The sequence below is a fragment of the Peromyscus eremicus genome, chromosome 16_21 (genome assembly GCF_949786415.1).
Source record: "Peromyscus eremicus chromosome 16_21, PerEre_H2_v1, whole genome shotgun sequence".
Classification (NCBI taxonomy): domain Eukaryota; kingdom Metazoa; phylum Chordata; class Mammalia; order Rodentia; family Cricetidae; genus Peromyscus; species Peromyscus eremicus.
Window position 1 is genome coordinate 27,008,171 of NC_081432.1, and position 27,954 is coordinate 27,036,124.

Sequence of the window (27,954 nt, forward strand, 5' to 3'; positions counted from 1 at the left end):
CTGTATAAATAACTTTTAAAACCCAAGTATGGACTTCTTTTTCTGAAATGTTTTCCTAAGAAACTAAGATCAGGCTAAATCTGGCATAGAGAAGTATCAAAAGAAGAGAGTTGGACTCTGAGTTCACCACTTTTCTCTGTTGGGAGCCAGGCCAACCCAAGGTTTTCTCAGAGGCCCTGACGAAAAGATGATGTCAGCAGGAAGCTAACCAAGCAATGTTGCACAAAGGGACACAGGGTATCTCCAGTGCAGCACAGACTGAGCACACAGTGGCCTGGGGACGGATAACTCCAGTCTCTTCAAGGAGGAAAAGCCAGATTCCCAAGAACTAAGGTTCTGCTCCAGCCTCAGACCAGACCTTGCCAAGACTGCCCCTGGGCAAGGATGAAGTGTTTGCTTATCAAATGACTAACTTCTTTGTGTTTTCAGCTCAGTCTCACTATAAATACCCCCAGTGACTCTGAGAACTTAACAATTTCAAAAGAAGAAAATACTGGGTCAGAATCATAGAAAATTCTCATGGGATAAATTTCAACAAGAAAATGGACAAAACAAAAATAATGGTACAGAATAAGGTATCTCTAGAATAACATGGGATCTGGTGATCTTCTACAGACTTGTTATGACTCAAACGAAAGGAAACCATTTCAAACTGCTGAAAATGAGAATGCTTAAGCTAGACTTAGAAATAACTTAAAAGTTTCTGTGTTGTGACTTAATTCTTCCAGCCCTTGTCATTGATTTTCATAATGATTTTCTACATCTTCATGAGGATTTGTAAACTGATTCTAAGCTTAGCATTGATCCTGCAATGTAGAGAACACATTTGTACACTCAAAACTAGAAACAGACATTCTGAGATTTGGGATATCAAATGATTGGGCAGTGAGTGGCATGGACAATACAATCTGATTTAAATGTACTGTAAATAAGATTTTAGTACTCCTGAGGAAAAGTATATATTTTTAATAGCATGTAGACTGTTTCTATTTTTAAGCCTAAAATAATTAAAACCTGTATCATTCAAAAAATATTTTAAAGCTGAGTATCGGTGGTGCATACCGTTGATCCCAGCACTCAGGAGGCAGAGGCAGGCATATCTCTGTCATTTCGAGGGCAGCCTGGTCTACAAAGCCAGTTCCAGGATAGCTGAGTTGTCACACAGAGAAACACTGTCTCAAAAAACAAAACAAAAATTTTTTAAAGAAAAAGGAAATTACATAATAAAACAGGGTCACTATACCAAGAAAGCGCAATAATTCTAAATGTATATCCACCAACCAACCAAGTTGTAAAATATAAAGCAGGCTGGAGAGGTGGCTTGGCTGTTAAGAGCACTGCCTGCTCTTGTACAGGACCCAGGTTGGGTTTCCAACGCCACACGGCAGTTCACAACTGTCTCTAACTCCAACTCCAGGGAATCAGAGGCACTCTTCTGATTTCCAGGGGCAATGCATGTAAGTGGGGCATATGTACACTCAAACACATAAAAATTTTTAGGTTATGGGGCTGGAGAGATGGCTCAGCAATTAAGGCCCCGGGTTCAATTCCCAGCACCCACATGGCAGCTAACAACTGTTTGTAACTCCAAGATCTGACCCCTTCACACAAACATTAATGCAAGCAAAACACCAATGTACATAAAATAAGAATAAATAAATCATATTTCTAAAAAAATTTTAGGTTAATTATCTAATGTGAGACAAAAGCAGATGATGCAAGACAAACACAAATGTACAAGCTATAACATAACTTGAATACACTACCCTCAACTACTGATAGTAAAACTAGACAAAGTATCAGTGAGGATACAGAACTTATAAATACCACCAGTTAACATTCATAAAACATTCCACTCAACAACAGAACAACTTCAACAATACAGCCACATCAGCAAAACAAAAACAGGAAGAACTAAAACGAACTTCTAAATAATCCACACAGTGAAAAGGAAGTTCTCCTGGAATTGAAAAGCCGGTAGGAACTGTGAACAAAGGGACTGGAGAGCCGGCACAAGAGCTGGCCCAGCAGTATGAGGGCTTGCTGCTCTCGCTGCGGACTGCAGTTCAGATCCCTGCACCTCGGCCACGAAGCTCACAACTGCTTCTAACTCCGGGCCCAGGGGCTCTGCCACCCTTGTCTAGTACAAACCCCCACACAGACACACACGTCCATGCACAGAAATACAAATAAAACAAATATTTTTTAAAATGTAAATGAAAATGTGACGCATCAAAATATGGGGGATAAGGGGTAAGGGAGATGATGCCTCAGGTGGCTAAGAGCCTGCTGTACAGGCCTAAGGACCTCAGATGAATCTCCAGCACTCCCATCTGTAACCCTAGGATGGAGGGACTCGTGGGGCGGCAGACATAGGCAGATCCTTGGGCATCACTAGACAGCCATTGTAACCACTCAGTGAGCTCCACGTTCAATGACAGACCTTGTCTCAAAAAGGTAGAGGCCTTTTAAGATTGCTCAGAGGGGCATTTGTTCTACAAGTCTTGTGACCTGACCCTGGAATTTTCAGAAAGCTAGAAGAAGAGAACCAACTCCACAAAGCTGCCCTCTGACCTCCACACACATGCTGTGGCACTCATGCCCACACACATACTTCATGCATACATACATATACAATAGAAGTAAATATTAAAAATAAATAAATAAGGTAGAGTGACTGCAGAAGATTCCTTACGTCTATCTGTCCTCTATACTCATGCGCGCACGCGCGCGCACGCGCGCGCACACACACACACACACACACACACACACACAGAGACAGAGAGAGAGAGAGAGAGAGAGAGAGAGAGAGAGAGAGAGAGAGAGAGAGAGAGAGAACGAGCTGGCATGCACTGCAATCCCAGCACTCAAGAGGCTGAGGCACAGACCTGTAAGTTAAGGCCAGACTAGGCTACATAGTAGGACTAGTAAGACTGTGTCAATCAAACACTACCACATACACAAAAGGACAAACAGTCTTAAATGAGTAATCTAAATTTTCATTTCAGTCACCTAGAAACAAGAGTGCAAAATAAACTTAAAACTAGTAGAAGAAAATAAAGAGAGGAGAAGAAATTACCTAAATTGGAAACAAAAAAAGGAGAAAGCCAGTAAAACAAAAGAATTATTCTTTGAAAGATCATTAAAAAAAATGTTTAGGAAAAACAACCAAAGTAAAGACAGAAAAGCCCACAACTTCTCCACACTGATGTGTAGCAGAGCTACCATTCTGGACACTGAGGCACATGAGAGAGAAGGCCACTGTACCAACAGTCACCTTGCAGCGGCTGACTTCAGATAGCCAAACACACTGTGCTTTCATTTCACCTCTACAGTCCAAGTACTGGATGTCTAGATCTGTCAACAAGACAGAGCGCTTCACTTCCTCAAAAACTACCAGAAGTTAGAAAAATCAGAACAACCTGGTAACTCTAAGGAAAATCTGATCTGGGGCTGTGAGTTCGGCAGGGAAAGGCCCCTGCTGCCAAACTTGTCAACCAGAGTTTAATCTTTAGGACCCACATGGTAGAAGTTGTCCTCAAAGCTGTCCTCTGACCTCTACATGACACAAGGACACATGTATACACAAATACACACACACACACACACACACACACACACACACGCACACACAGAGAGAGAGAGAGAGAAAGAGAGAGAGAGAGAGAGAGAACATAATAAAAATTTTAAGAAAAATTTAATTCATAATTTAAAACTTTCCCTCAAATCAATCTCAGGGCTAGAGAGATGGCTTAGTGGTTAAGAGCACTTACTGGTCTTGCAGAGGACCTGGGTTCAGTTCCCAGCACCCACATAGCAACTCACAACCCTTTGTAATTCCAGTTCCAGGCTATCCAATGATCTTCTTTGCCTCTGTGGGCACTGCACACACATGGTACATCTACATACATGCAAGCAAACATTCATATAAAAAGAAGAAAATAAAAAAAGAATAAAATCTCTAGTTCTCTCCTGAACACTATCTGTTGTGATATTTTGTGTTCTGACAAATAAAGCTTGCCTGAAGATCAGAAACTAGCCCTAGTTAACCATAGAGGTCTGGAGGTCTGTACAGACAGGAGACAGGAAGTGATATGGCGGGGCGGAGACAGGAGCTCTCCCCTTTCCACTCTGAGGAGTTGGAGAGGTAAGAGATGACTATGCTCCTTTACTTCTCTGATCTTTCAGGTTTTACCCCGATATCTGACTCTGGGGTTTTATTATTGAGACTAATTAGAATTGCGCATCACACTATCAAATATTTAAAGAATTCATTCTATTCACCTGTGGTGGTTTGAATAGGAATGGTCTCCATAGACTTATGTTTGAATCCTTGGCTCAGGGAGTGGCACTATTAGGAGGTGTGGCCTAACTGGAGAAGTGTGTCACTGTGCAGGTGGGCTTTGAGGTCTTCTATGTTCAAGCTACCCTCAGTGTGGCACACAGTCTCCTGCTGCTGCCTGTAGATCAAGATGTAAAACTCTCAGCTAACTCTCCAGCACCATGTCTACCTTTATGCTACCATGCTTCTCACCATGATGATAATGGACAAAACCTCTAAACTGTAAGCAAGCCCTAAATAAATGTTTTCCTTTCTAAGAGTTGCTGTGGTCATGATGTCTCTTCACGGCAATAGAAACCCTAACTATACCACCTAATAACCTCTTAGAAATAATAAAGGATTTCAATTTTTATAAATCAAATAGATATAAAACCAGACAAAGTTCAAAACACAAAAACCAAAGACCAATATTCCTTGTTAATCAATTATATGTCTATATGCTGGGGTAGTTTGAATGTAATTGGCCCCCATAATCTCAAGGGCGTGGTACTATTAGGAGGTATGGCTTTGTTGGAGTGGGTATGACCTTGTTGGAGGAAGTGTGTCATTGTGGGGGTGGGCTTTGAGGTTTCCTATGCTCAGGATACTGGTCAGTGTCTTAGTCAACTTCCTGTTGCCTGCAAGATGTAAGACTTTCAGCTACTTCTCCAACACCATGTCTGCCTGTACACCACCATGCTCCCCACCATGATGGTAATGGACTGAACCTTATAACTGTTAAGGCACCACTTCAATTAAATGTTTTTCTTTTTAAGAGTTGCCGTGGTCATGGTGTCTCTTCACAGCAATAGAAACTCTAAGACACATGTTATCACCATAAACATATGGACAACAAAATTTAACAGATAAAAACCACTCAAAAACTCAAATAGTTAAAAGACATAATTAAGAGTCCACACATGAATTTTATGCAAAAATTATGCAACAATGATATAAAAACATAAGCTGTAAGTAAAAAGACGGTTATATTCCTATGCTGAAAGACTCATCACAGGAAATTGGTATACAAGCTGAATACAATCCCTATCAAAACCTTAGGACGGTATTTTATAGAGAAGACTGCTCTCAAACAAGAGGACAGATTGTACACATGGTGTACTATTTATTTTTCTGTGAACATAACCAAGAGAACTGATCCGAAGCAGAGTCTACTAGTAGATAGGTTCTGATGAGTCAGTACCTGTGTTCCAGCATCCAGCTGCCTTATAGACCAATAAATAAACTTTATAAATGGCTCGTGCAGTTTTGCATTCACAAATGGCATCCACTGGAGCTGCTCTGTCATCAGAGGCAGAAGCTGAAGGAGATGGGACACAAAAGCACCGCATATTTAGATATCTGAAATTAACTGCCATGGTTTTCTAAAAATGAACTAAACGACTTTTAGGATTGGTCTATCCATTTCTACAAAGAAGCCAGTTGAAATGTGGATAATGAACTGAATATGCAGATTAATTTGGGGTAGGAAACTGACATCTTTAAAAATATGAGGTTAAGCTGGGCAGTGATGGCACACGCCTTTAATCCCAGCACTCGAGAGGCAGAGCCAGGCAGATCTCTGTGAGTTCAAGGCCAGCCTGGTCTACAGAGCGAGATCCAGGACAGGCACTAAAACTACACAGAGAAACCCTGTCTTGAAAAAACAAACACAAAATTCTAAATAAAATAAGTCCTGTTATAGCTGTAATAAAGTATCACAAAGTATGCTTAAACAACACTTAGTCTGAGGTAGGTCTCAGCTGGTTGAGATTAAGATGCCTACCACCCTGTACATGTTTCTGGAGGCTAAGGGGAAGAGTAACCCCTTACTCAGTCAAGTTGCAAGTTGAGCTCAGTTCTTCACAGTTCTGGCACTGAGATGTATGCCGACTGAGCTGAGGGCGGTATCCAGCCTCCGGAACTGTCTCCTTCCCATTGCTCATTTCCACGGTTGGTCCATCTTCAATGCCAGCAATGATGCACTGAGTATTCAGCCTATCCTAAATCTTCCTTTCCAGCTTAAAGACTCAGTATGCTAGACAGCCTGGAAACCCTGGGAAACCTCCCTGTTTCAAGGACAGCTGATTGGCAATTTTCATTCCTTTTTGTCATGGTTACAGGCTCCAAAGGGCAGAGTGGGAGCATTTCTGCAGCCATTATTCTACCTAGCACAAATGACGTTTTGAAGGACCTTTGTAGTTAAAGATTAAAAAAAAAAAGATGAATATAATTTACTCAAAATCCTGGACTACTTAATAATCATGAAATTATTCCTGAAAATAACAAACAAAACCTGTCGTTTCCTCAAAGTTTTTATAACTGTCAATCTCGAAAGACCTTTCATACTAGTTACAAATCATGAGCACTGATATTGACATTAGGAAATATTTCCCTTTGATGATAAAAACCCCACAAAGCAGAGATTTTATCCTTAATCCCCAAATCCAATTAAAAAAAAGAATTATACCAATAGGTTTCAAATCTATGATTGTATGTAGGGAGAACTATTCACATCACTGAATAGATGACCATTTTGGCATTTTTAAGCATTTGTTTAAGGTCATGTCTCTACATTAAAAAAAACTAACTCCCATCATATTAAGAAAACTACAAATGCATTGCAGTACCTGCTTAGGCCCTAGGTTTAATCCCTAACAACACTCAAAATAAAGAAAAATTAAATGTACATACAGGAGCTGGAGAGATGGCTCAGTGGTTAAGAGTACTTTCTGCCCTTGCAGAGGACAAGAGTTTAGTTCCCAGAACCCCACGGTGGCTCATAACAGTCTTCTAGCTCCTTGGGCACTGCATGCATTCAGCACACATACATATATGTAGGGAAAGCATGCATACACATAAAACAAACCTTTCAAATTTAGTATGAATTAATATTGAGGTCTGAAATGAATGTTAAAAAGTGCTGGTTTAGACAATTTTCTAGCAAAAATGCTTCTAAGTCAGATATAGAAGCACATATTTATAATCTCAGAAACAGGGAGGCAGTGACAAGAGAATCCTAAATTTAACACCATCCTCAACTACAGAGTGAATTTAAGGACAGCCTAAGTTACACACAGAGAACCTGCCTCACAAAACAAAAATACTTTCAACACTTTCACTTACAAACATGTCAGAAGTTGGGGTTGGAGAGATGGCTCAGTGGTTAAGAGCATGACTTGTTCCTGCAAAGGACTGGGATTCAATTCCCAGCATCATGTAGTGGTTCACAGCCATCTGTATGTAACTCTAGTTCTAGAGCAGTGGGCCTCAGCCTTTCTAATGCTGCGATCCTTTAATACAGTTCCTCATGCTGAGGTGACCCCCAACCATACAATTATTTTGTTGCTACTACATACCTGTAATTTTACCACTGTTATGAATTATAACGTAATTGTCTGTTTTCCAATGGTCTTAGGCAACCCCTGTGAAAAGGTCATTTGTCCCATCCACCCACCTGCATACATACACACACACATACACACAAAGGGGTCTCCACCCAGAGGTTGAGAACCACTGTTCTAGAGGATCCAAAACACTCTTCTGACCTCTGTAGGTAGCACATACGCATGTGGTACACATACATACAGGCAGGTAAAATATTCTCACATAAGCCGGGCGGTGGTGGCGCACGCCTTTAATCCCAGCACTCGGGAGGCAGAGCCAGGCGGATCTCTGTGAGTTCGAGGCCAGCCTGGACTACCAAGTGAGTTCCAGGAAAGGCGCAAAGCTACACAGAGAAACCTTGTCTCGAAAAATCGGAAGAAAAAAAAATATTCTCACATAAAATAAAATATATGAATCTAATTTAAAAAATAAAAATGCCAGAGCCAGTGAGATGGCTTAGTGGGTAAAGGAGCCTGCCACTAAGCCTGAGAACCTGAGCTGCACTCTTGGGATCCACACAGTGGGAGGAGAGAACTGATTGAGAGAGAAAGTTGTTATCTAACTTTCATACATGTGTAGTGGTGTGTACCCCCCTCCCCCAATTAAATAAATGGATGTAATCTTTAAAAACTAAACTAAACTAAAAATAAATAAAAATGCCAAAAGCTTTTCCTTACTTAATCTCTTCATGTATTAAATTAATTAAAAACAGAACAAAACCTTGGGGGCTGGAAAAACGACTCAGTGGTTTAAAGCACCTACTGCCTTTACAAAGGACCCAGGTTAGGTTCGAAGCACCATCACTGGCTCACAACCTTCTGGAAGTACAGTCCAGGGGATCCAACACCCTCTTCTGGCCTCCTCAGACACCAGGCACACGGGTGGCACTTACATGCATACAAACAAAACACTTACATACATAAAACAAAAAGAAGTGAATCTTAAAAACCAACCTTGACACACTTCTCTTGAATGTCACTTCTCTGGGAAGGTTTGAGTGATGGTTTTTCACCATTCACACTAGGTTCTTCAGGCTCCACTTTGTTAAGATGGTGGTCTGAGATCCAGTCCATGAAAACAATTAACAGTTCATATAATTGTCCATTGAGTGCTGTCTATTGATCAAACATTAAATCAAACATGACTTCAGTTGAAAACCCCATAAAAACAAGAATATTATAGAATAATTTACTTAAATAATTTACTTAAATTGTTTTTAGACAAGTGTTTAGGTGTTTACTTAAAATAAATTCCAAATCAAATATTCCCTATCGTATTAAGAACATTAAATGCTTGCTTAGATAAGACAAGTAAATTCATCACAATAAGGAAAATAAAATTATACTTTATTGCTATAATAAAAATTTTCAGTGGCTATATTATAGTAGTCCTAGACTATCACCCCATCTCAGCACTAAAGAAAATAAGCAAGGAGATAACGAGTTTGGGGCTAGAGAGATGACTCAGTGGTTAAGAGCACTGACTGCTCTTCCAGAAGTACTGAGTTCAATTCTCAGCAACCACATGGTGGCTCACTACCACCTGTAATGAGATCTGGTGCCCTCTTCTGGCCTACAAGAAGACATGCAGACAGAATACTGCATTATAATAAATAAATAAATCTTAAAAAAAAAAAAAAGAAGAGTCTGAGGAAAAACTGGGTTACACACACACAGTGAGACTCTGTCTCCAAACCCAAAAAAAAAAAATTTTTGTTTTGTTTTGTTTTTTTCTTGTTGTTTTGAGATAGGGTTTCTCTGTGTGGCCTTAGTTGTCCTGGAACTTACTCTGTAGACCCCACTGGCTTTGAACTCATAGAGATCCACCTGCCTCTGCCTCCCGAGTGCTGGGATTAAAGGTGTGCACCACCATGCCCAGCTGAAAAAATTTTCTTTAAATAATTGTCACTAAAATTATTTAAGTTTGATAACACAAAAATGTAAAAGATGGCTTTAATTCAACAGCATGAACCAGCCTATCTAAAAAATAAAAAGTCTAACAATACAGACTTAACAATTCCCTAAACTAAATAATTTCTATTGTAGGATTTTTGTATTTTCGTCCTACAACACTTACTTTCTTAATAATAATAACCTGATATAAACATGATGCACAATTTTTTTCCCCTGGAAACCTTATTTTCTGGGAGCCTACCAAAATAGGGAAAAAAAACAGTAAGACAAAGGTCTGGGATATAACTCAAGAGTAGAACACTTGCCTAGCATGTGTGTGACCTGTGCTTGGTCCCATAAAAAATAAACATACATTCAAACCCAAGCTGGGCATACTTGGGAGGGCTTTTCTTGAGTGGACCATTTGAAGGTGTAAGATCCACTGTAAGTCTGGGCCACACCTGGTGACAGCCAAAATAAAAGGACATGGGACGAGGAAGCTTTGCTTTTTGCCTGCTTGCTCTCACTCTCTTGGCTAGTTCATCTGTCCTGCTGCTGAGGCGTTCCTTCGCTGGTATTAAAGCCTCCTTCTGATAGATTCCAGTGTAGACCGAAGACCAGCAACTCTCTAGGACTCTAGCACAAGATCAGGACTGCTGCCTCCTAGACAAAACAACTATCAGCTTCTCAGCCTTCCCATCCGGAGACAGCCACTGTAGGACTACTGGGATCACAGCCTATACGCCACTCTAATACACCCAACATATAATATATAAATGTGAATATCCATCCATCCATCCATCCATCCATCCATCCATCCATCCATCTATCTATCAGAGCAAGTTTAAGGTCTATCTAGGCTACATGAGATCCTACCTCAAAAAATAAAAACAAGCCAGGCAGTGGTGGTACACGCCTTTGACCCCAGCACTCAGGAGGCAGAGGCAAGTAGATCTCTGAGTCTGAGGCCAGTCTGGTCTACAGGGCGAGTTCAAGGATGGCCAGGGCTACACAGAGAAACCCTGTCTTGGAAAACAAAAACAAACAATAGTAATAAATAAATAAAATAAAAAACAAAAACAAAACAGCAAAAAAAAACAGAATCCTTCCTGCCACACCTCATGAACACAAATAGATCCTACTCCAAAAACTATTTCTGAGTCAGTCTAACAAAATAGTCTGCCATATCTTTGACTATTTTTACTTAACAACTGTCAACTATGAGCCTTAGTTTTACAGAGAAACATCTCTATGTGATGACCAGTGCTTGCAGCTCTCCCAAGTTCAATGAACTTTGTTTCAGAATAACTGGCAGATGTCTTTCTCAGAATAAAATTCCCAAACTTTGCTTTAATCTCCAGTTACGCCAAAGGCTGACCGGTGCACGTGTCTTGGAGTACAATCTTACTGTTGCCAAATAAACGTTCCTGTCTCTCTATTTTTGTTTTCCCAATTTTCATCTGTGTGGTATGAATATGTGTGTATGCATGTTTTCACATGGTGTGGGAGTATATGCCTATGAGGTCTGAGGTTGATATCATGAATCATTCTAGATGGCTCTTATACAGTATTCATTATTTAGGGTCTCTCATCAATCCCAGAGCTTACAGATATGCTGGTCTCCTTAGACAGCTTGCTCTGGGGAACCCTGTCTCTTCTTAGTGGGGAATTAGAGGCCGTCAGCTAAACTGATGCAGCCTTTTATGCCTTTACAAGGGCTTCGGGGATTAGAACTCTGGTTTTCATGCTTGTGTGAATACCCTGCAGACACTTTCCCTTTGAGTCATCTCTCCAGCCCCTGTCTCTGTATTTTGCTTGACAATGATACCTTCAAAAGATAGTTTTGGTTAATTTAATTCACTATTCCTCACAATAATTAATTATTAAATTATGAGGTATGCTAGGCATAATTATTCTTTTTTAAATGTGCAAAGCCAGTGCTAGGGATATAGCTCAGCTGGAAATTTGTCTTTTGTCTAAATCACAGGAAGCTCAGTCTCCAGCACTGCAGAAGACAGGTGTGATAGCCCATGTCTATCATCCCAGAATTCAGGAGGTGGAGGCAGGAAGATCAGAAGTTTAAGGTCATTCTCAGCTATGGAGTGAGTTCAAAGTCAGCCTAGGCTACCTGTGACCTTACTGCAAAATAAATAAAATAAAATATACAAAAACAAGCCAGGTGCAGTGGTTCATCGAGGTGGAGGCAGGAGGACTCATGTAAATTTCAGCCAAAACTGGACTACATAGGGAGAGCTCCTGCCTCAAAGGGAGGAGACAAAAACAGAGATACAAATGTGACTTAATAAATACACAACAGTAAGCAGAGTCTTAAGGGCAAAATCAGGCAACTGAAAAAAGTGGTGAACAGCTGCCACATTTTTTGAAACAAGAATAACTTTAATATGTTTACTTACTTATTTATTGTATATGTGATGCATACATGTGTGAGTGAGAGTGTGCTTATGTAGAAATCAGAGAACAACTATGAGAAGTCAGTTCTCTCCTACTGTGGTTCTAGGAATCACTCAGAATGTCAATCTTGGTTGGCAAGAATATTTGTCTACTGAGCCATCTCACTGGCCTACAAGAATAATTTTTTAAAGACTTATTCATTTATTTATTATGTATACAGTGTTCTGCCTGCATGTATGCCTGCACACCAGAAGAGGGCATCAGATCTCATTACAGATGGTTGTGAGCCACCATGTAGTTGCTGAGAATTGAACTCAGGTCCTCTGGAAGAGCAATCAGTGCTCTTAACCTCTGAGCCATCTCTCCAGCTGCTACAAGAATAATTTTAAACCTCATTTTTTTTCTTCAAGTAGAAACTAACTAACTTTAGATGAAACGTCAATAACCCTGGTTTCTGGCTACAAATTTTTTGAATATTTACTTATTTATATTTTATGTATATGAGTGGTTTGCCTGTATGTATATCTGCAAACCATGCGTGTCCACTGTCTGCAGAAGCCAGAAGAAGAAGGTATTGGATTCCCTAGAACTGGAGTTAGTTGTGAGCCACTATGTGGGTGCTCGGAATAAGAGAACCCAAGTCCTCTGAAAGAACAGCCAGCCAAACTATCTCTCCAAGTGGGTACCTGGGTATAAAATCTCCACCTTTTTCCAATTTACATAGAATATATCAAAAAGATTAAAGTCTACAGTAAGATACAATTATGCATACATTAGAAGGGTCAAACAAAAAAGGATTAAAATTGACAAATGCTGGCAAGTTTGTTACATAAACAGAACTTTCATACATTGCTAGAATTATAAAATGGTACAATCATTTTGGAAAATGGACATTTTCTTAAAAATACACATCTACCTTATAGCTCAGAAATCTAGGTTCTAGTATATAGTGAAGAATGTAAACATATCTACAAAATCCTTGTATGTGAGTATCTGGAGCACTTTTATTCCTAAGGTACAAAAAGTAAAGACAACACAAGTGTCTATCCACAGAATGGATGAGTGAACTGTGAAAAATACATACAATGGAATACTACTGACCACACAACTGATACAACCACCGTGATGCTGAGAAAAGAAAACCCTTAACCAAGTGAGTATATACTATGCAATTCTACTGGCTAAAGCTATACAGTAGGCCAACCATGGATGATAGAACCCATGTCAACAACCACTTCTGATGGGCAAGAATGAATAGGAAAGGGCAGAGAGGAAAATCTGAGTGTTGTATTTGTACATGGCATGAGGAAAAGCATTTACCAAAACTAATCAAACTTTACATGAGAAAAATCTAGTATGTTGTTTGTTATATGTGATTTATACTTCAAGTTAAAAAAATTATGGATTCACAGAGCCCATTCAGGGATAGTATTATGATCTGAATAGCAAACGTTGCCCCAAAATACAATGTTGAGAGGCACAGCTTTAAGAAGCAAAAGTAACTAGATCATGAGAGTTCTGATTCAATGATGAATTAACGATGACTTAACCAATGATAAATAACCAATGAATTAATCATTGATGAACTCATAACATGATGACATTACTGGAAGAAGGTGGACACTCGGAAGTGGGGCTCCATTGGAGGAATGTCACTGGAAGCATGCCTGTAGATGTAACCAACTGTCTTTTTAAATAAGAAACACAGAACCAATGCAAAGAAGAAAGTCAAGAGGTCAGAGCTAAGAGCTAAAACCTTACCCTTCCTCCTGCGGTGGTCCTACCTCTCCAAACCAGAGCTACTTTCTGTGTTAAAGACTTTATATAGAGTTTCTGTTCTGCCTTCTCATTGGTTGTAAACCCAACCACATGACCGCCTCGTCACGGCCTGTCTGTAAAGGCCTCCAGGTTTTCTATGTTGGTATTGAAATTAAAGGCATGTGTCTCCAATGCTGGCTGTATCCCTGAACACACAGAGACTTACCTAGCTCTGCCTACCAAGTGCTGGGATTACAAGCGTATGCTACCGCTGCCCTGCTTTCCTATGGCTTGCTAATAGCTGTCACCCTGGGCAACTTTATTTATTAACATACAAATAACATTTTAGTACAAATAAAATATCACCATACATGCCCTTGAAAGACATACTTTGTTCCATGCCTTCCTCCAACTCTGTTTCTGGCAGGCCTGCTTCTCTCCATGTCCTTCTGTCAGGAAGTGCTGCCTCGCCACAGGCCCTGCCATAGTTTGCCTTTTATTGCTGTGATGGACACTAAGACCAAAGCGACTTGTGGAGGAAAGGATTTATTTGACTTCCACAACCTGACCACAGTTCATCATAAAAAGAAGCCAAGAAAGGGACTCCAGGCAGGAACCTAGACACAGGAACTGAAGCAGAAACCACAGAGAAGTGCTGTTCACTGGCTTGCTTCCCGTGGTTTCTTCAGCCTGCTTCCTTATACCATCCAGGACCACCTGCCTAAGGGTGGCACCTCACAGTAGAGTAGACCCTCCCATATCAATCAGCAATTAAGAAAATGCCACAGACTGGCCTACAGGTAATCCGGTAAGGAAAATACCCCTGTTAAGAGTCTCTTTTTCTAGATGATTCTAACTTGTGTCAAGCTGACAAGGAAAAAAAAAAAAACCAACAGGCCACAAAACAGTGAACTAAAATAAATCTGTTGAGCAAATCAAGTAAGTTGATAAAAAAGCTACATAGATGGGTATGATTTTGATAGGAAAATAACTTTATTAACAACAGGTAACCTTAAAGAGTCCTGTGACTAGTCAATGTCACTGTAACTAAAACAGAGCTGAAATACTTTGGTTTTGCCATATATATGCATATATTAAAATATTCCACATACTTCTCTGTAAAATAATTAAGATGAATTCTTTCAAAAAATATATTTTGCTTAAAATAGAAAGAAAAATGATTAAAGGATAAAAGAAAATTTCTTGGCTCTCCATTAGAGGAATTTAATCATATCATACCTTGAAAGGTTTTGAAACCGGTACTTTTTCTTGTTTTAAATTTTTCATTTCAGGAGCAACATGGGAATCTCCTTTCAGCTTCTGTACTGTCAAGAACTCATACTTCCTCTGCCAATGACACACAATCAGGAATTAAGGAACAATCTTATAAAAAGCAAGCAAATCATTTAAAAGTCAAGACAGGGCTAAAGAGATGGCTCAGAGGTTAAGAGCGCTGGCTGCTCTTCCAGAGGACTAGGGTTCAATTCCCAGCAAACACATGGTGGCTCACAACTATCTCTTAACTCTAGTTCCACTGTATAAAATGCCCTCTTCTGACTTCCATGGGCACTGGGCATGCACACGGTGCACAGACAAACATGCAGACAAAATACTCAAATGCATAAAATAACTAATTTAAAAATTATGACGGGGACTAGAGAGGTGTCTCAGCAGTTAAGAGAAGGTACTGCTCTTGGAAAACAGACATCAGTTGGGAAGTTCACAGCTGCCTGTAATTCCAGCTCCAGAAACTCCAATACCAGCTTCTGGCCTCTATGTACAACTGCACACTCATGGCATACAGTCACTCATACACACACATATGCCCTAAAAAAATTATAAAAACAAAAACTCATGGAAGAAAAACAGACAACTTACCTGTAGGTTATCTAAACGAGCTTGAACTCTTTTGGCCTGAATCTCCATCTTCCTGTTTTCTTCACTTACTTCATTTAGCTAAAGAAGGGGAAAATTACATATTTCGATAGACATTTTAAACTATTTTGATATGAAGGATTTTTCAATACACTATCTAATCTTACCAGATACTTAACTGAGCAGTATAACAAAACAGCCAAAAATCCCCATTTCATTCTAAAACATTAACAGTATCTAGGAAATTTTACATTTTATGAAAAATTTGCAAAACTCCTATGATGGCTAGTGTTGACTATCAACAATCTGTAATCATCCACATGAGCCTTCCAGCATGCCTCCAATGGATTCTCTTGATTAGGTTAAATGGGGTGGGAAGACCTACTATTCTGAGAGCTTGGGTCCTAGACTACATAAAAAGCAGATGCTAGCTGAGCACAAGCATTCATTGCTCCTTGCTTCTTGATTACAGATGCAAGGTCATCAGCTGCCTCCTCAAGCTCCTACTATAAGACTTTCCTACCCTGATGGACCGTATCCTCAAACTGTGAGCCAAAACACATCTTCCTCCCTTTGGTTGTCTTTGTTAGGTATTTTATCACAGCAACAGGAAAAGTAACAAAGATAATGCCTAGGATCTGAAAAGCCTAATGGGAAACGTTTTGGAAGTATAACTTTTATGGACCTTGCACTGGCTGGTTTTATGTCAATGTGACACAAACTAAAGTCATCTGAGAGGAGGAAGTCTCAACTGAGAATATCTCTATAAGATTGGGCTACAGGCAAGTCTGTAGGGCATTTTCTTAATTAGCGATGGATGGGGGAAAACCCAGCCAATTGTAGGTGATGCTGACCCTGGACTCGTGGTCCTGGGTTCTACAAGAAAGCAGGCTGAGCAAACCATGGAGAACAAGCCAGTAAGCAGCACCCTTTCTTTCATGGCCTCTGCATCAGCTCCTGCCTCCAGGTTCCTGACTGTTTGAGTTCCTGTCCTGACTTCCTTCACTGATGAACAGTGATGTGGAAACACAAGCCAAGTAAACCCTTTCCTCCCCAGTTTGCTTTTTTCTAAATTAATTTATTTTTATTTTATGTGCACTGGTATTTTGTCTGCATGTATGTCTGTGTGAGGGTGTTGGGTCCCCTGGAACTGGAGTTACAGAGAGTTGTGAGCTGCCATGTGGGTGCTGGGAATTGAACCTGGGTCCTCTGGAAGAGCAGTACCTGCTCTTACCCACTGAGCCATCTCCCCAGCCCCTTTGGGGGGGTATCTGTGATTCTAGGCAGGTGATCTACCACTGAGCTACATTCCCAGAAGCTTTAATGCTTTATACATAGGGTTTCCAAGCACCTCGCAGTACAAAAAAGCTCCACTATTTTTTGGTAGTAATTGTTCAACTGGAACCTCCAGCTCTCCTGCATGGTCTGAGAAGCCCCATCTCTCTGTCTCTCTCCAAACCTCTCAGAGAGTCTCCAACAAAGAAAAGATGCCAAAAGCCCAGCTCTGCATTCTTGGCAGCTGCGGCAGCTCCTCCCCTGAAGTTGCCAGCAGCCCAAGTCCCCACCTAAAGTGTTCAGTCTTTGACCATACTCCAACACAAACCCAGCTTGTGGGAGACATGTCACCACCCCTCGCCTACAGGGTATATAAACTCGTGCTCTAGTTTGGGCACGTGACTTCTCCTGCCTCAATCTCTGGGACTGGAGAACTAACCCAGGAATTGCTTTGCTCAAATAAACCTACTCTTTTACTTTTTCAATTCGGCTTGATCTAGCTTACTGCGTTGGCAGAGAAACCTATTATCAGGCTGCAGAAAACGTATTAGTAATTCTTAAATTATTCATAACAATCTGCTGCAGGCCTCCTGTTTATAAGGGTTGACATCACAGGACACATCCTCTTTTCTAGATTACTATTCCATTCATTTCGAAGACCCTCAGGCTTCTTTTGCTCCCTTAGATCAGGCAGGCAGAGCACTACCATCACAGGATAGAGAGGGTCTATATCCCTATCCAGCAGTGCAGAAGTTCCAGAAAATGAACCTTTGGCCATCAGTATCCCTTAAGATTAAGGGGATAAAGTCTGACAGGAAAACTGAGGCAGAAAGGACAGACAAAAGTAAGGGCGACGATAACAGAGAGAAAACCCTAATTTAGAGTCTGGTTGAAGTTCTCGCTAGCTCAGAGTCAAAACTGTTGATACAGCTAACATTTGCTGTGCAGACTGCTGGCCCAGAAACGATATTCATTTTATAGAGCTATATAAATTAAAGTAGCAGTGAACCATGCTTAAGGCCAAAGCATTGATGACCTCTGACTAACACTCTTTTCCTACCATAAACTGAACTTCCTGAGAACCTCTCAAGATTATGACTGTGCTTATAATTTGGGGCTGCAGAGACAGCTCAGTGTTTAAGAGTACTTGTTGTTCTTACAGAGGACCTGGGCTCAGTTCCCAACAGGGCAGCTAACAACTGTCTGTAACACCAGTTCCAGAGTATCCAGCGCCATCTTCTGGTCTTCTTGGGTATTGCATGCACAGAATGCACAGACATACATGAACATGAGAAACACCCATGCATATAAAATTAAAACAAATCTTTTTTTAAAGTATGCCTTAACTTCCTTGTAGTTCTTGAGACTGTTTTTATCTTATCATCCTGCAATCCCATCCAGTGCTCCTCAGTAAACACCTATTGTCTCTTTTACTGAAAAAGAAAGTTTCTTAGGAGCTCTAAGATCAACTGAATTTCAAAAGCCACCAAAACTGTGTATATGGCTGTTGTCAAGGCACGTAAGGACACCTCTCTCGCTCTCCCACAGCCAGCACCTATGTCTCCTCTTGTTGCTGCCCCCTATTCCAGCTTGACTTTTGGGCTTGATTTTTATCAGTGATAGAGTGTGATCTGAGAGTTGTAAGATGAAATAAACCCTTTCCTCCCCAGGCTACTTTTGGTCAATGTTTGATCACGGCACTAGAAAGCAAGCTAAATCCCACATGAGTTTTTTCTGAATTGTTCATTCTTTCTTCATTCAATGCTTCAAATTGGAAACTTCTCAATAAACTGTGCTCCAACTCACTAACCATACCTTCTGCTGCTTCTCATCTGTTCTTATAACCATTCTTTTTTGTTTTTAATTTCCCTCCCAATTCCCTAATAATGAAATCTAGGACCTTGAGAATACTTGGCAAGCACTCTCAACATTCATATTCACTTTTTAGGCAGACTTTCTTAACTGCAATTGTTCTTTAAAGTTTTAGAATTTCAATTTAATTCCTTTTTATAGTCCATATTTTTAAAAATTACTTTTACTTATTTGCTGTATAGCAGGGAGCACAGATGCGGAGTCCAGTCAGAGGGCAACTTGTAGGAGTTGGTTCTCATCCCACATGTGGGTCTTAGGAATCAAGCTCAGGTCTTTGGGCTTGGAAGCAAGCACCTTCAACAGAGCCATGTCACCTGTCCCGTGGTCCACACTTTACGGAAGTTCTCAATCTCCTTTTTTCTGCTTTATTGAGCATATTAAATTTAAAGGCATCATTTTTAATCCCAGCACTCAGGAAGCAAAGACAGATGGGTCTCCGTGAGTTTGAGGCCATCCTGGCCTACACAGCAAGTTCTAGGCCAGCCTGAGATATACAATGAAACCCTGTCTCAAAACTAAGTGAGTGAATGAATGAATGAATGAATGAAATCCAAACAGTTACTCAGCCCTCTGCTTTAAAGTGACTAAGTTCTGTTTCATTTTTGTCCTTAGCATGCTGGGACTCATGGGCACCAACATGCCCAGTACATTCCTAGGTTTATCTCAGTCTCTTTCCATCTACTTCTTCCCAATCAATATACATGTGCTGGTTAGTTTTGTCAACTTGATACAAGTCAAAACCTACCTGGGAAATGGGAATCTTTACTGAGAAACTGTCTTCATAGACTGGTCTGCAGGTAAGTTGTGGGGCATTTTCTTGGTCAGTGATTGACATGTGAGGAGGACCCAGTTTGCTGGCGTCAGTGCCACCCTTGGGAGATGGTCCTGGACAGTCTAAGAAAACAGGCTGAGTAGGACATGGAGACCAAGCTGATAAGCAGCACTCTTCCACGACCTCTGCTTCAGCTTCTGCCTCAAGTTCCTGCCCTGACTTCCCATTATGCTAAACTACAGCATAAGATTACTACTGTAAGATTACTACTTTCGTTCCCAAGTTGCTTTTAGTCTGGGTATTTAATCACAGCAATAGAAACCCTAACTAAGCCAATACACGTAATCAGTCTTTTCTCTGTCTTCACCCATATGCCCTCATTTTCACTTTTTAGGTAAAAAAAATTAACAGAAGGAAGAAATAAAGAAGTTATAACTCACAGAAACATTTCTGCTAAGCAATTTTAGGATCATGTATTAACAATAATTACAACTCATATATGTGTTATTGTACAATATAGTACCATTTTATACGCAAGAAAGAGTATGAGCAAAAAGGCTTACGTCTAGCACAGTGCCCAACATTTAGTAAATACTTGGTTTAAATTAGTAGTAGTATACAGTTATAGTAAGTATTTAAGCCTAAATCAATGTCTAAAAGTTGATTCGTTCTCAAATTGCCAAGTTTTTTCTTGTGCTTGCTTTAAAAAAAGAAGTACACAGGTGTGGTGGTTTGAAAGACAATGGCCCCCATAGGCCAATATGAAGTGGCACTATGAGGAGGTGTGGCCTTATTGGAGGAAGTGTGTCACTAGGGGGTGGGCTTTGAGGTCTCAGAAGCTCAAGCCAGACCTAGTGGCTCATTGTCTCTTCTTGCTGCTTATATATCCAGATGTAGAACTCTCAACTACCTCAGCACCATGTCTGCCTTATGCCACCATGCTTCCTGCCATGATGATAATGTACTAAACTTCTGAATTGTAAGCCAGCCCCAGTTAAATGTTTTCCTTTCTAAGAGTTGCCCTGGTCATGGTGTCTCTTCACAGCAATAGAAACCCCTAAGACAATGGGTGCTTTGTCTGTACGCATGTCTATGCACCAAAAGCATGCAGTACTTATGGAGGCCAAAGAGGGCATCAGATCCCCTAAAACTAGAGTTACAGACAGTTGTGAATCTCCATGTGTGCTGTGGGATATGTTCTTGTACACTATAAAGATTTGTCACTTGAACTGGCTTAATAAAACATTGATTGGGCCGGGAGGTGGTGGCGCACGCCTTTAATCCCAGCACTCGGGAGGCAGAGCAAAGCGGATCTCTGTGAGTTCAAGGCCAGCCTGATCTACAGAGTGAGTTCCAGGAAAGGCGCAAAGCTACACAGAGAAACCCTGTCTCGAAAAACCAAAAAAAAAAAAAAACCATTGATTGGGCAGTAGCCCAGCAGGAAGTGTAAGTGGAGCAACCACAACCAGACCAGGAGAATTCTGGGAAGAGGAAGGGCAGAGTCAGGAATCTCCAGACAGACACAAAGGAAGCAAGATGAGAATGCGGCACTGAGAAAAGGTACCTGGCCACGTGGCTAAACATAGGTAAGAATTATGGGTTAATTTTGGGGCTGGAGAGATAGCTCAGTGGTTAAGAGCACTGGCTGCTCTTCCAGAGGACCCGGGTTCAATTCCCAGCACCCACATGGTAGCTCACAACCATCTATAGTGGGATCTGATATCCTCTTCTGGCATAAAGTCAATAGAGCACTCATACATAAAATAAATAAATCTAAAAAAAAAAGAATTATGGGTTAATTTTCAGTGTAGAGCTATGGGGAGGATGGAGAGGTTAAGAGCACTGACTGCTCTTCCAGAGGTCCTGAGTTCAATTCCCAGCAACCACATGGTGGCTCACAACCATCTGTAATGAGATCTGGTGATCTGGTGCCCTCTTCTGGCCTGCAGTCATACATGCTGTATACATAATAAATAAATAGATAGATAGATAGATAGATAGATAGATAGATAGATAGATAAATCTTTAATTGCAGAGCTAGTTAGTAATAAGCCTGAGCTAATGGTCAAGCATTTGCAATTAATATATGCCTCTGAGTGATTATTTGGAAGCCTGCTGTAGGACAGGGCGGGACACAGAAAAGCCTCTCACTACACCTGTGGATGCTAGGAGCTGAACCCAGTCCTCTGGAAGAGCAGTCAAGGGTTATAACCACTGAGCCATCTCTCCAGTCCCTGGGCTTGCTGTTAATCCAGTAAAGCTATTTTTAATTTTTTAATTGCCAAATATATCAGCTATTTGTCAAAACAGATGAAAAAGAAGCAAGAATATAAATATTTTATTAACGTTTACAAGAATCTTACAATAAAGCTAACAAATTTAATAAAATTCTAGCTGAAATGTTTTAAGGCTTACTTAGATTTCCTAAATACAAGTCTTAAATATTAGCATCTAATATAGATGAAGTAGGTCTTACCTGTTTTTTTAAGCTATCATTCAGCTCTCTCAGAGCATCAAATGAGGACCTCATTCTCTTGCTCTCTTTACTCTTTTCCTTAAGCGCTTCTGTTAAGTGTTCAACTTCCGTGCTGTGTTGCTAAAAGAGGGAGAAATTTGATCTAAATAACAGCTTAGGGCCCAACATACCCAAGGCCCTGAGTTAAATCCTCACAAAAATTATTTAAAAAATAAATCAAATGCTATTGAACATAAATTAACTAAAAAACAGAAATTCTTCCATCATGAAAACTCCAATCAATGTGTTTAAGCATAGGTACGAGGTATTTGTGTGTGTGTGTGTGTGTGTGTGTGTGTGTGTGTGTGTATGAGTAACTCTAACCAAGAGAGTAAAGGCTTGTATAACAAATATTTTAAGACATTGAACAAGATATCAGAGGATGGAAACATCTCCCATGCTCATGGATCAGTAGGTTTAATATTATGAAAATGGCCAGCCTACCAAAAGCAATCTACACATTAAATGCAATCTGCAATCCTCATCAAAATCCTAACGTAAGTTTTCACAGAAAATTAAAACAAAACAAAACAAAAACAAAAAAACCCACAGATACAGCTGAGTTGAGCTCATGGGAGCTCACAGACTCTGGACCAACAGGTAGGGAGCCTACATGCGACCAACCTAGGCCTTCTGCATGTACGTGAGTTATATAGCTTGCTCTGAGTATGTAGCTCCTAGTAGTGGGATCAGGACCTCTCCCTGGCACTTAATCTGGCTTTTGGGAACCTACTCTCTATGGTAGGATGCCTCGCTTAGCCTTGATGCAGAGGGAGGAGCTTGCCCCTGCCTCAACTTGATGTGTCATGCTTTGTTAATGCCTATGGGAGGACAGCCCCTTTCTGAATGGAGATGGAGGAGGAGTGGATGGGGAGAGGGGACGTGGTGGGGAGGCAGTGGGGAGAGAACAGGAGGAAAGGTGGGAGGGGAAACTTTGATCGGGATGTAAAATAAATGAAAAATTTTAATTAATTAAAAAAAAAAAAGATGGACCTTATGCCTGACACTGCTAAGGTGGCCAAGAACCCAGGACTAGACAGGCCATGGACTTAGAGGAAAACCAAATACTATTTTTCTGCTAGAAGAATGTAGCAATAAAATGACTCCTAATGATATTCTGCAATACTCATAGATCAGTGTCTTGCTCAGCCATTGTCAGAGCTTGCTCCTGCAGGAGACGGGAACTAATGAGAGCCACAACTGGACAATGAGCTGAGAATGAGAGATCATAGAACACTCAGCCCTAAACAGGATGTCTTCATCAAATCTCTCCCCTCAGGGCTCAGGGTCCTGTGGATGAGGAGGCAGAAAGATTGTAAGAGTCAGTGGGATGGAAGGCACCATTTCTTTGGTGCCCAAGACTGACACACACATGAACTTAGAGTCTGTGGTGGAGGGCCTGCATAGATCCAAATCAGATGGGATCCTAGCACTGAGAAGGTAAGTGGACCTGAACCCCAACCTTTAACCCAGAAGCTATCTTCAATTGTCAACCAACCACAATAGAAAAGTTGGTTTTCTCCTACAGGGTCTCACGATATACAAACCACACTTAAGAGCAGGCCCACCAGCAGCAGTGGATGGCCAACACAAAATGAACTCGATGGTCTTTTTAGAGATTGTTTTTGTCTCACAACGCTTTGTTTGGGCATTTTTTACCTAACGGGTCTTTTGCTTACACAGTATGGTTTCTGGGTTTGTGTTTTTATGGGTTATGTGTTTTTTTTTGTTGTTGTTTGTTCTTCTCATGCTTTTTCTCTGTTTTCTTTTTCTATTTGTTTTCATTTGCCTGTTTGTTTCCTAAAGAGAGAGAGAGAGAAAAAAGACATGGAGTTGGATGGGTGGGGAGGTAGGGAGGATCTGGGAGGAGATAAGGGAGACAAACTACGATCAGCATATACTATATGAAAAATATTTTCAATAAAAAAAAGAAGGAAATAAAGTGTGCATAAGTGGGTGCAAAAAGGAAGAAGAGAGAAGCAAATACGGCAAGAATATAAAAATTAATGAAGCGAAGAAAAAGAATTACTCTCTGATCCAATGCTGTATAATCACCTCCTTTAAAATTTGAAATCTTGTCTGAACCTCTTCTTCAACACCTTTAATTTTGCTCAAGGCAGTTTCATGTCTGAAGAGCAGCTGTTCTCGTTCTGATAAAAACTGTTCCCGCTTCTGAAGTTCTTCAGCAAATTTCTGCTGGGATGCAGTTTCATACTACCAAAACACACAATTTAAATGGGTTTTCTTAATTAGTTCACAAATTCTGCAATTTACGCTTTAATCCCCTGATACTGTTTTAATGAAATGGATTTTGCCAGTGTAAAATAGTGTGGTCACTCTGGAACACAGTCTGGTAGTTCCTCAAAAAATGTTCAACATAGTTACCATCTGACTCTAGCATTCCAACAGAAATAAAAGCATACGTTCATACAAAACTTAAACACAAATGATCACAGCAACATCATCACAATAGCCTAAAATGTAAACAACCTATAACTAGTTAGTTTTAACTGTTGACTTGACACAACCTAGAATTACCTGGGCAGACTGTCTTAACTTAGAATTACCTAGTTCAGGTTGGCCTGTGAGCATGCCTATGGGGGACTGTCTTGCCCAGCCCATTGTGGGCGATACCATTCCCTTGGCAGGGGGTCTTGAGCTATATAACAAAAAGCTAGACGAGTAACATACATTTATCTGCTCTTGACTGTGGATATGATACCACTAATTGCTTTTTAGTTCCTGCTGCCTTGACTGCCCCACTGTCATGGACTGCAACCTGGGATTGCAAGCCACTAAACCATTCCCTCCCCTGTGCTGATTTTTGCCTGAGTATTTATCACAGCTACAGACATGAAGGTAGGGCACAACCCAAATGTCCAGAAATTAATGAATAAAGAAGAAAAATGTGGTATATAACAGGGCAGTATTTAGCAATAATAAGCAGGGACTGATATATGATTCAACAGGAAATAACTTTAAAAATACACTAAGTGGAAGGATCCAGGAACAAATTACTACATACTATATAGGATAGTGTGTATAAAATATCCCAGAATGGACAAATCTAAAGAGACAGAAAGTAGATTAATGGTTGCCTTTTGGGGATGATGAAATATTCTAAAATTGGTTGGGATGGTATGCAACTCCATGAGTATATTAAAGATAATAACACATTTAAAAATTAATGTGTTATGAATTTAAAATGCAGTTTTCTAGCTCAGACCCAAGAGTCATTGTGCTGGTTAGTTTTCTGTCAGTTTAGACTCTGAGTTTATAAGAGTCCTCTAGGACGAGAGAAACTCAACTCAGAAAAAAATCTCCATCAGACTGACCTTTAGGCAAGTCTGTGGGGCATTTTCTTGATTAATGGTCAAAGTGGGAGGACCTAGCCCACTAAGGCAGTGCCTCCCTTGGACAATTGGTTCTGGGTTGTATAAGAAAGCAGGCTGAATGGCCAGATGGTGGCGCACACCTTTAATCCCAGCAATGGGGAGGCAGAGGCAGGAGGATCTTTGAGTTCGAGGCCAGCCTGGGCTACAAAAAAGTTCTAGGACAGCCAGGGCTACACTGAGAAACCCTGTTTTGAAAAACCAAACCAAACCAACCAAACAAACAAAAAGTAGGCTGAGCAAGCCATGGAGAGCAAGCCAATAAATAGCATTGCTCTACTGCCTCTGCTTCAGTTCCTGTCTTAAGTTTCCGTCCTGACTCCTCTTCAGAGGACTATGATCTGGACAGGTGAGTCAGATGAACCCCCCTCCCCAAGTTGTTTCTGGCACAGTGTCTTATCACAGCAGTAGAAAGCAAACTAGAGCAGTCATACATCAGAACCCCCAAAGCTACAAACCAAAGCAAGCCGTTTGTGATTGTTTTAAACTGAAATCAGGGCTCCCGACAGTACCCAGCCTGGTCTCAAATTCAGGGAGGGGCTCAAGTGCTCCTCAGCCTTCCAAACAGCTGGGGCTCCAGATGTACACCACCACGTGGGACACTCATTTGGCTTCCTAAGTTGATTGTTTCAAGTGCTTTGTTATAGAGACAAGGTACTGAGTACATAAAGGACTCCCAAATTAGACACTTACCCAAGATCAATTTGACTGTCTGGCTGATGTGTTTAACTGCTGGAGCAACCCAAACCCACCCAACCAAATCCTTCTCTCCTGAAATCCACTTTCCTTCCCGCTGCACAGACCAGACAGGAAGAACTGTGTGAGGGTCTTACTTCCTCTATGCTTTCTCCAGATCTGCACACCAAGCTTAGCCATTCACCTCCATACTAAGTATCTACTCTCTCCAGCTCTGTTCCTCCGCCACCAGCCTGCTCCATGTCACCACTGTCTCTCTCATCCAGTGACCTACAGTAGAGTACTATCTAGGCTCCTGAATTCCACATCTATACTCCCCTCCAATCAATTCACATAAGCACAGAGCAGCTTATGTAGCTGTCCTGCTATAAAAATCATCAGATGTTTATATTTTTCTTGAGTCAAGAACTTTTCGTGCAAGAAATGGATCAATCTAGAATAAATTCCTCTCACTAATTAGTGTTAAATACTCATTCTTCAGGATTTAATTTAAATGTCAGAGAAACCTTACCTGACTTCCCATTCTCCCTTTATCAGATATCCTTGATATACTTCTATTATTCTTCCATTTAAAGTTACAAAATTAGCCTGGCTTCGTGGTACAAGTTTGTACCCTTGCTCCCTAGCACACCAACTTAGGCAGGAGAATGAGAATTCTAGGATGGCCTCAACTACATAGTGAGTTCAAGGTCAGCCTGGGCTAAGCTAATGAGATTGTGTGTGTGTGTGTGTGTGTGTGTGTGTGTGTGTGTGTGTGTGTATTAACATGGGTACTCATTATTTCTTCTAATAAGCTCCATGTAGCAGGGCCCTGTATATTTTATTCACTTGCATAGATATACAGCATTGAACATATGAATGCATATTAGTAGGCACTACAATGTTTGTTGAATTAACAAAATCCCATAATGTAACAAAAATATATACACCTAATGACAATTCTAACAGTACAGTATAAATTTCAGGATCAGATAAAACTGAAGGTTAATGAAACCACATCAATCACATTCACTTCATTTTTCTGGCTTTATATTGTTTTCTGATAACATCATTGCTTTTCTTTTACCCTACTTCCTAGGATACCATTTTGGTTTTGGTTTTGGTTTTGGTTTTTGAGACAGGCTTTTGTTTTTTGAGTAACAGCCCTAGCTGTCCTGGAACTCACTCTGTAGACCAGGCCGGCCTCGGACTCACAGATATTCACCTGCCTCTGCCTCCTGGGTACTGGGATTAAAGGTCTGTGCCACCATGCCCAGCTACTAAAACATAATTTTTTTTTTTTTTTTTTTTTTGGTTTTTCGAGACAGGGTTTCTCTGTGTAGCTTTGCGCCTTAAATTTCACTCTCTAGATTCCACCCCTGCGAGGCAGCCTGCATGAGATTTACTGCTTTATTCACTCCAGAGGCTGCTTCATTCATAACCTAACAGTCCCTCCTCGCAAGCACGGTCTCTGCTCTTTCTTTCTGAGGCAGGGTCCCACTCCGTAGTCCTGACTGGTCTGAGACTCACTATGTGGACCAGGCTGGTCTTGAACTCACGGAAATCCACCTGCCTCTGCTCCCAAGGGCTGGGCCTAAGGTATGTGCCACCATACCCTGTCAATGCCTTTGTACTCAGAATGTCATTCTCACTGCTCTCCTTTCTAAATTCTACTTCCAGTCAAGGGCCAGACTCAGTCCTTCCCAAAATGTTTTGGGTGATTTAGGCTAATAATAATCTTATTCTTTCTTCTTTTCTTTTTTTTTTGTTTTTGTTTTTGTTTTTGTTTTTTTGAGACAGGGTTTCTCTGT

At 40.7% G+C, this 27,954-nt stretch overlaps 1 protein-coding gene across 3 annotated transcripts in view; it reads right to left on the reverse strand.

The window, feature by feature from the left end:
* The window catches only part of Ccdc138 (coiled-coil domain containing 138), a 66,916-nt gene that overhangs the window by 21,371 nt on the left and 17,591 nt on the right, over nt 1-27,954 (reverse strand). For 2 of the 3 annotated variants that reach the window (XM_059282113.1, XM_059282112.1), the window contains 6 exons: nt 24,132-24,290; nt 22,038-22,157; nt 15,646-15,723; nt 15,007-15,114; nt 8,659-8,820; nt 5,523-5,639 (listed from right to left, as the gene is read on the reverse strand). In XM_059282113.1, the coding sequence (XP_059138096.1) occupies nt 5,523-5,639; nt 8,659-8,820; nt 15,007-15,114; nt 15,646-15,723; nt 22,038-22,157; nt 24,132-24,290 (744 nt within the window). The remainder of the gene's footprint in view (nt 1-5,522; nt 5,640-8,658; nt 8,821-15,006; nt 15,115-15,645; nt 15,724-22,037; nt 22,158-24,131; nt 24,291-27,954) is intronic. The other variant, XM_059282114.1, reaches the window with a different exon arrangement.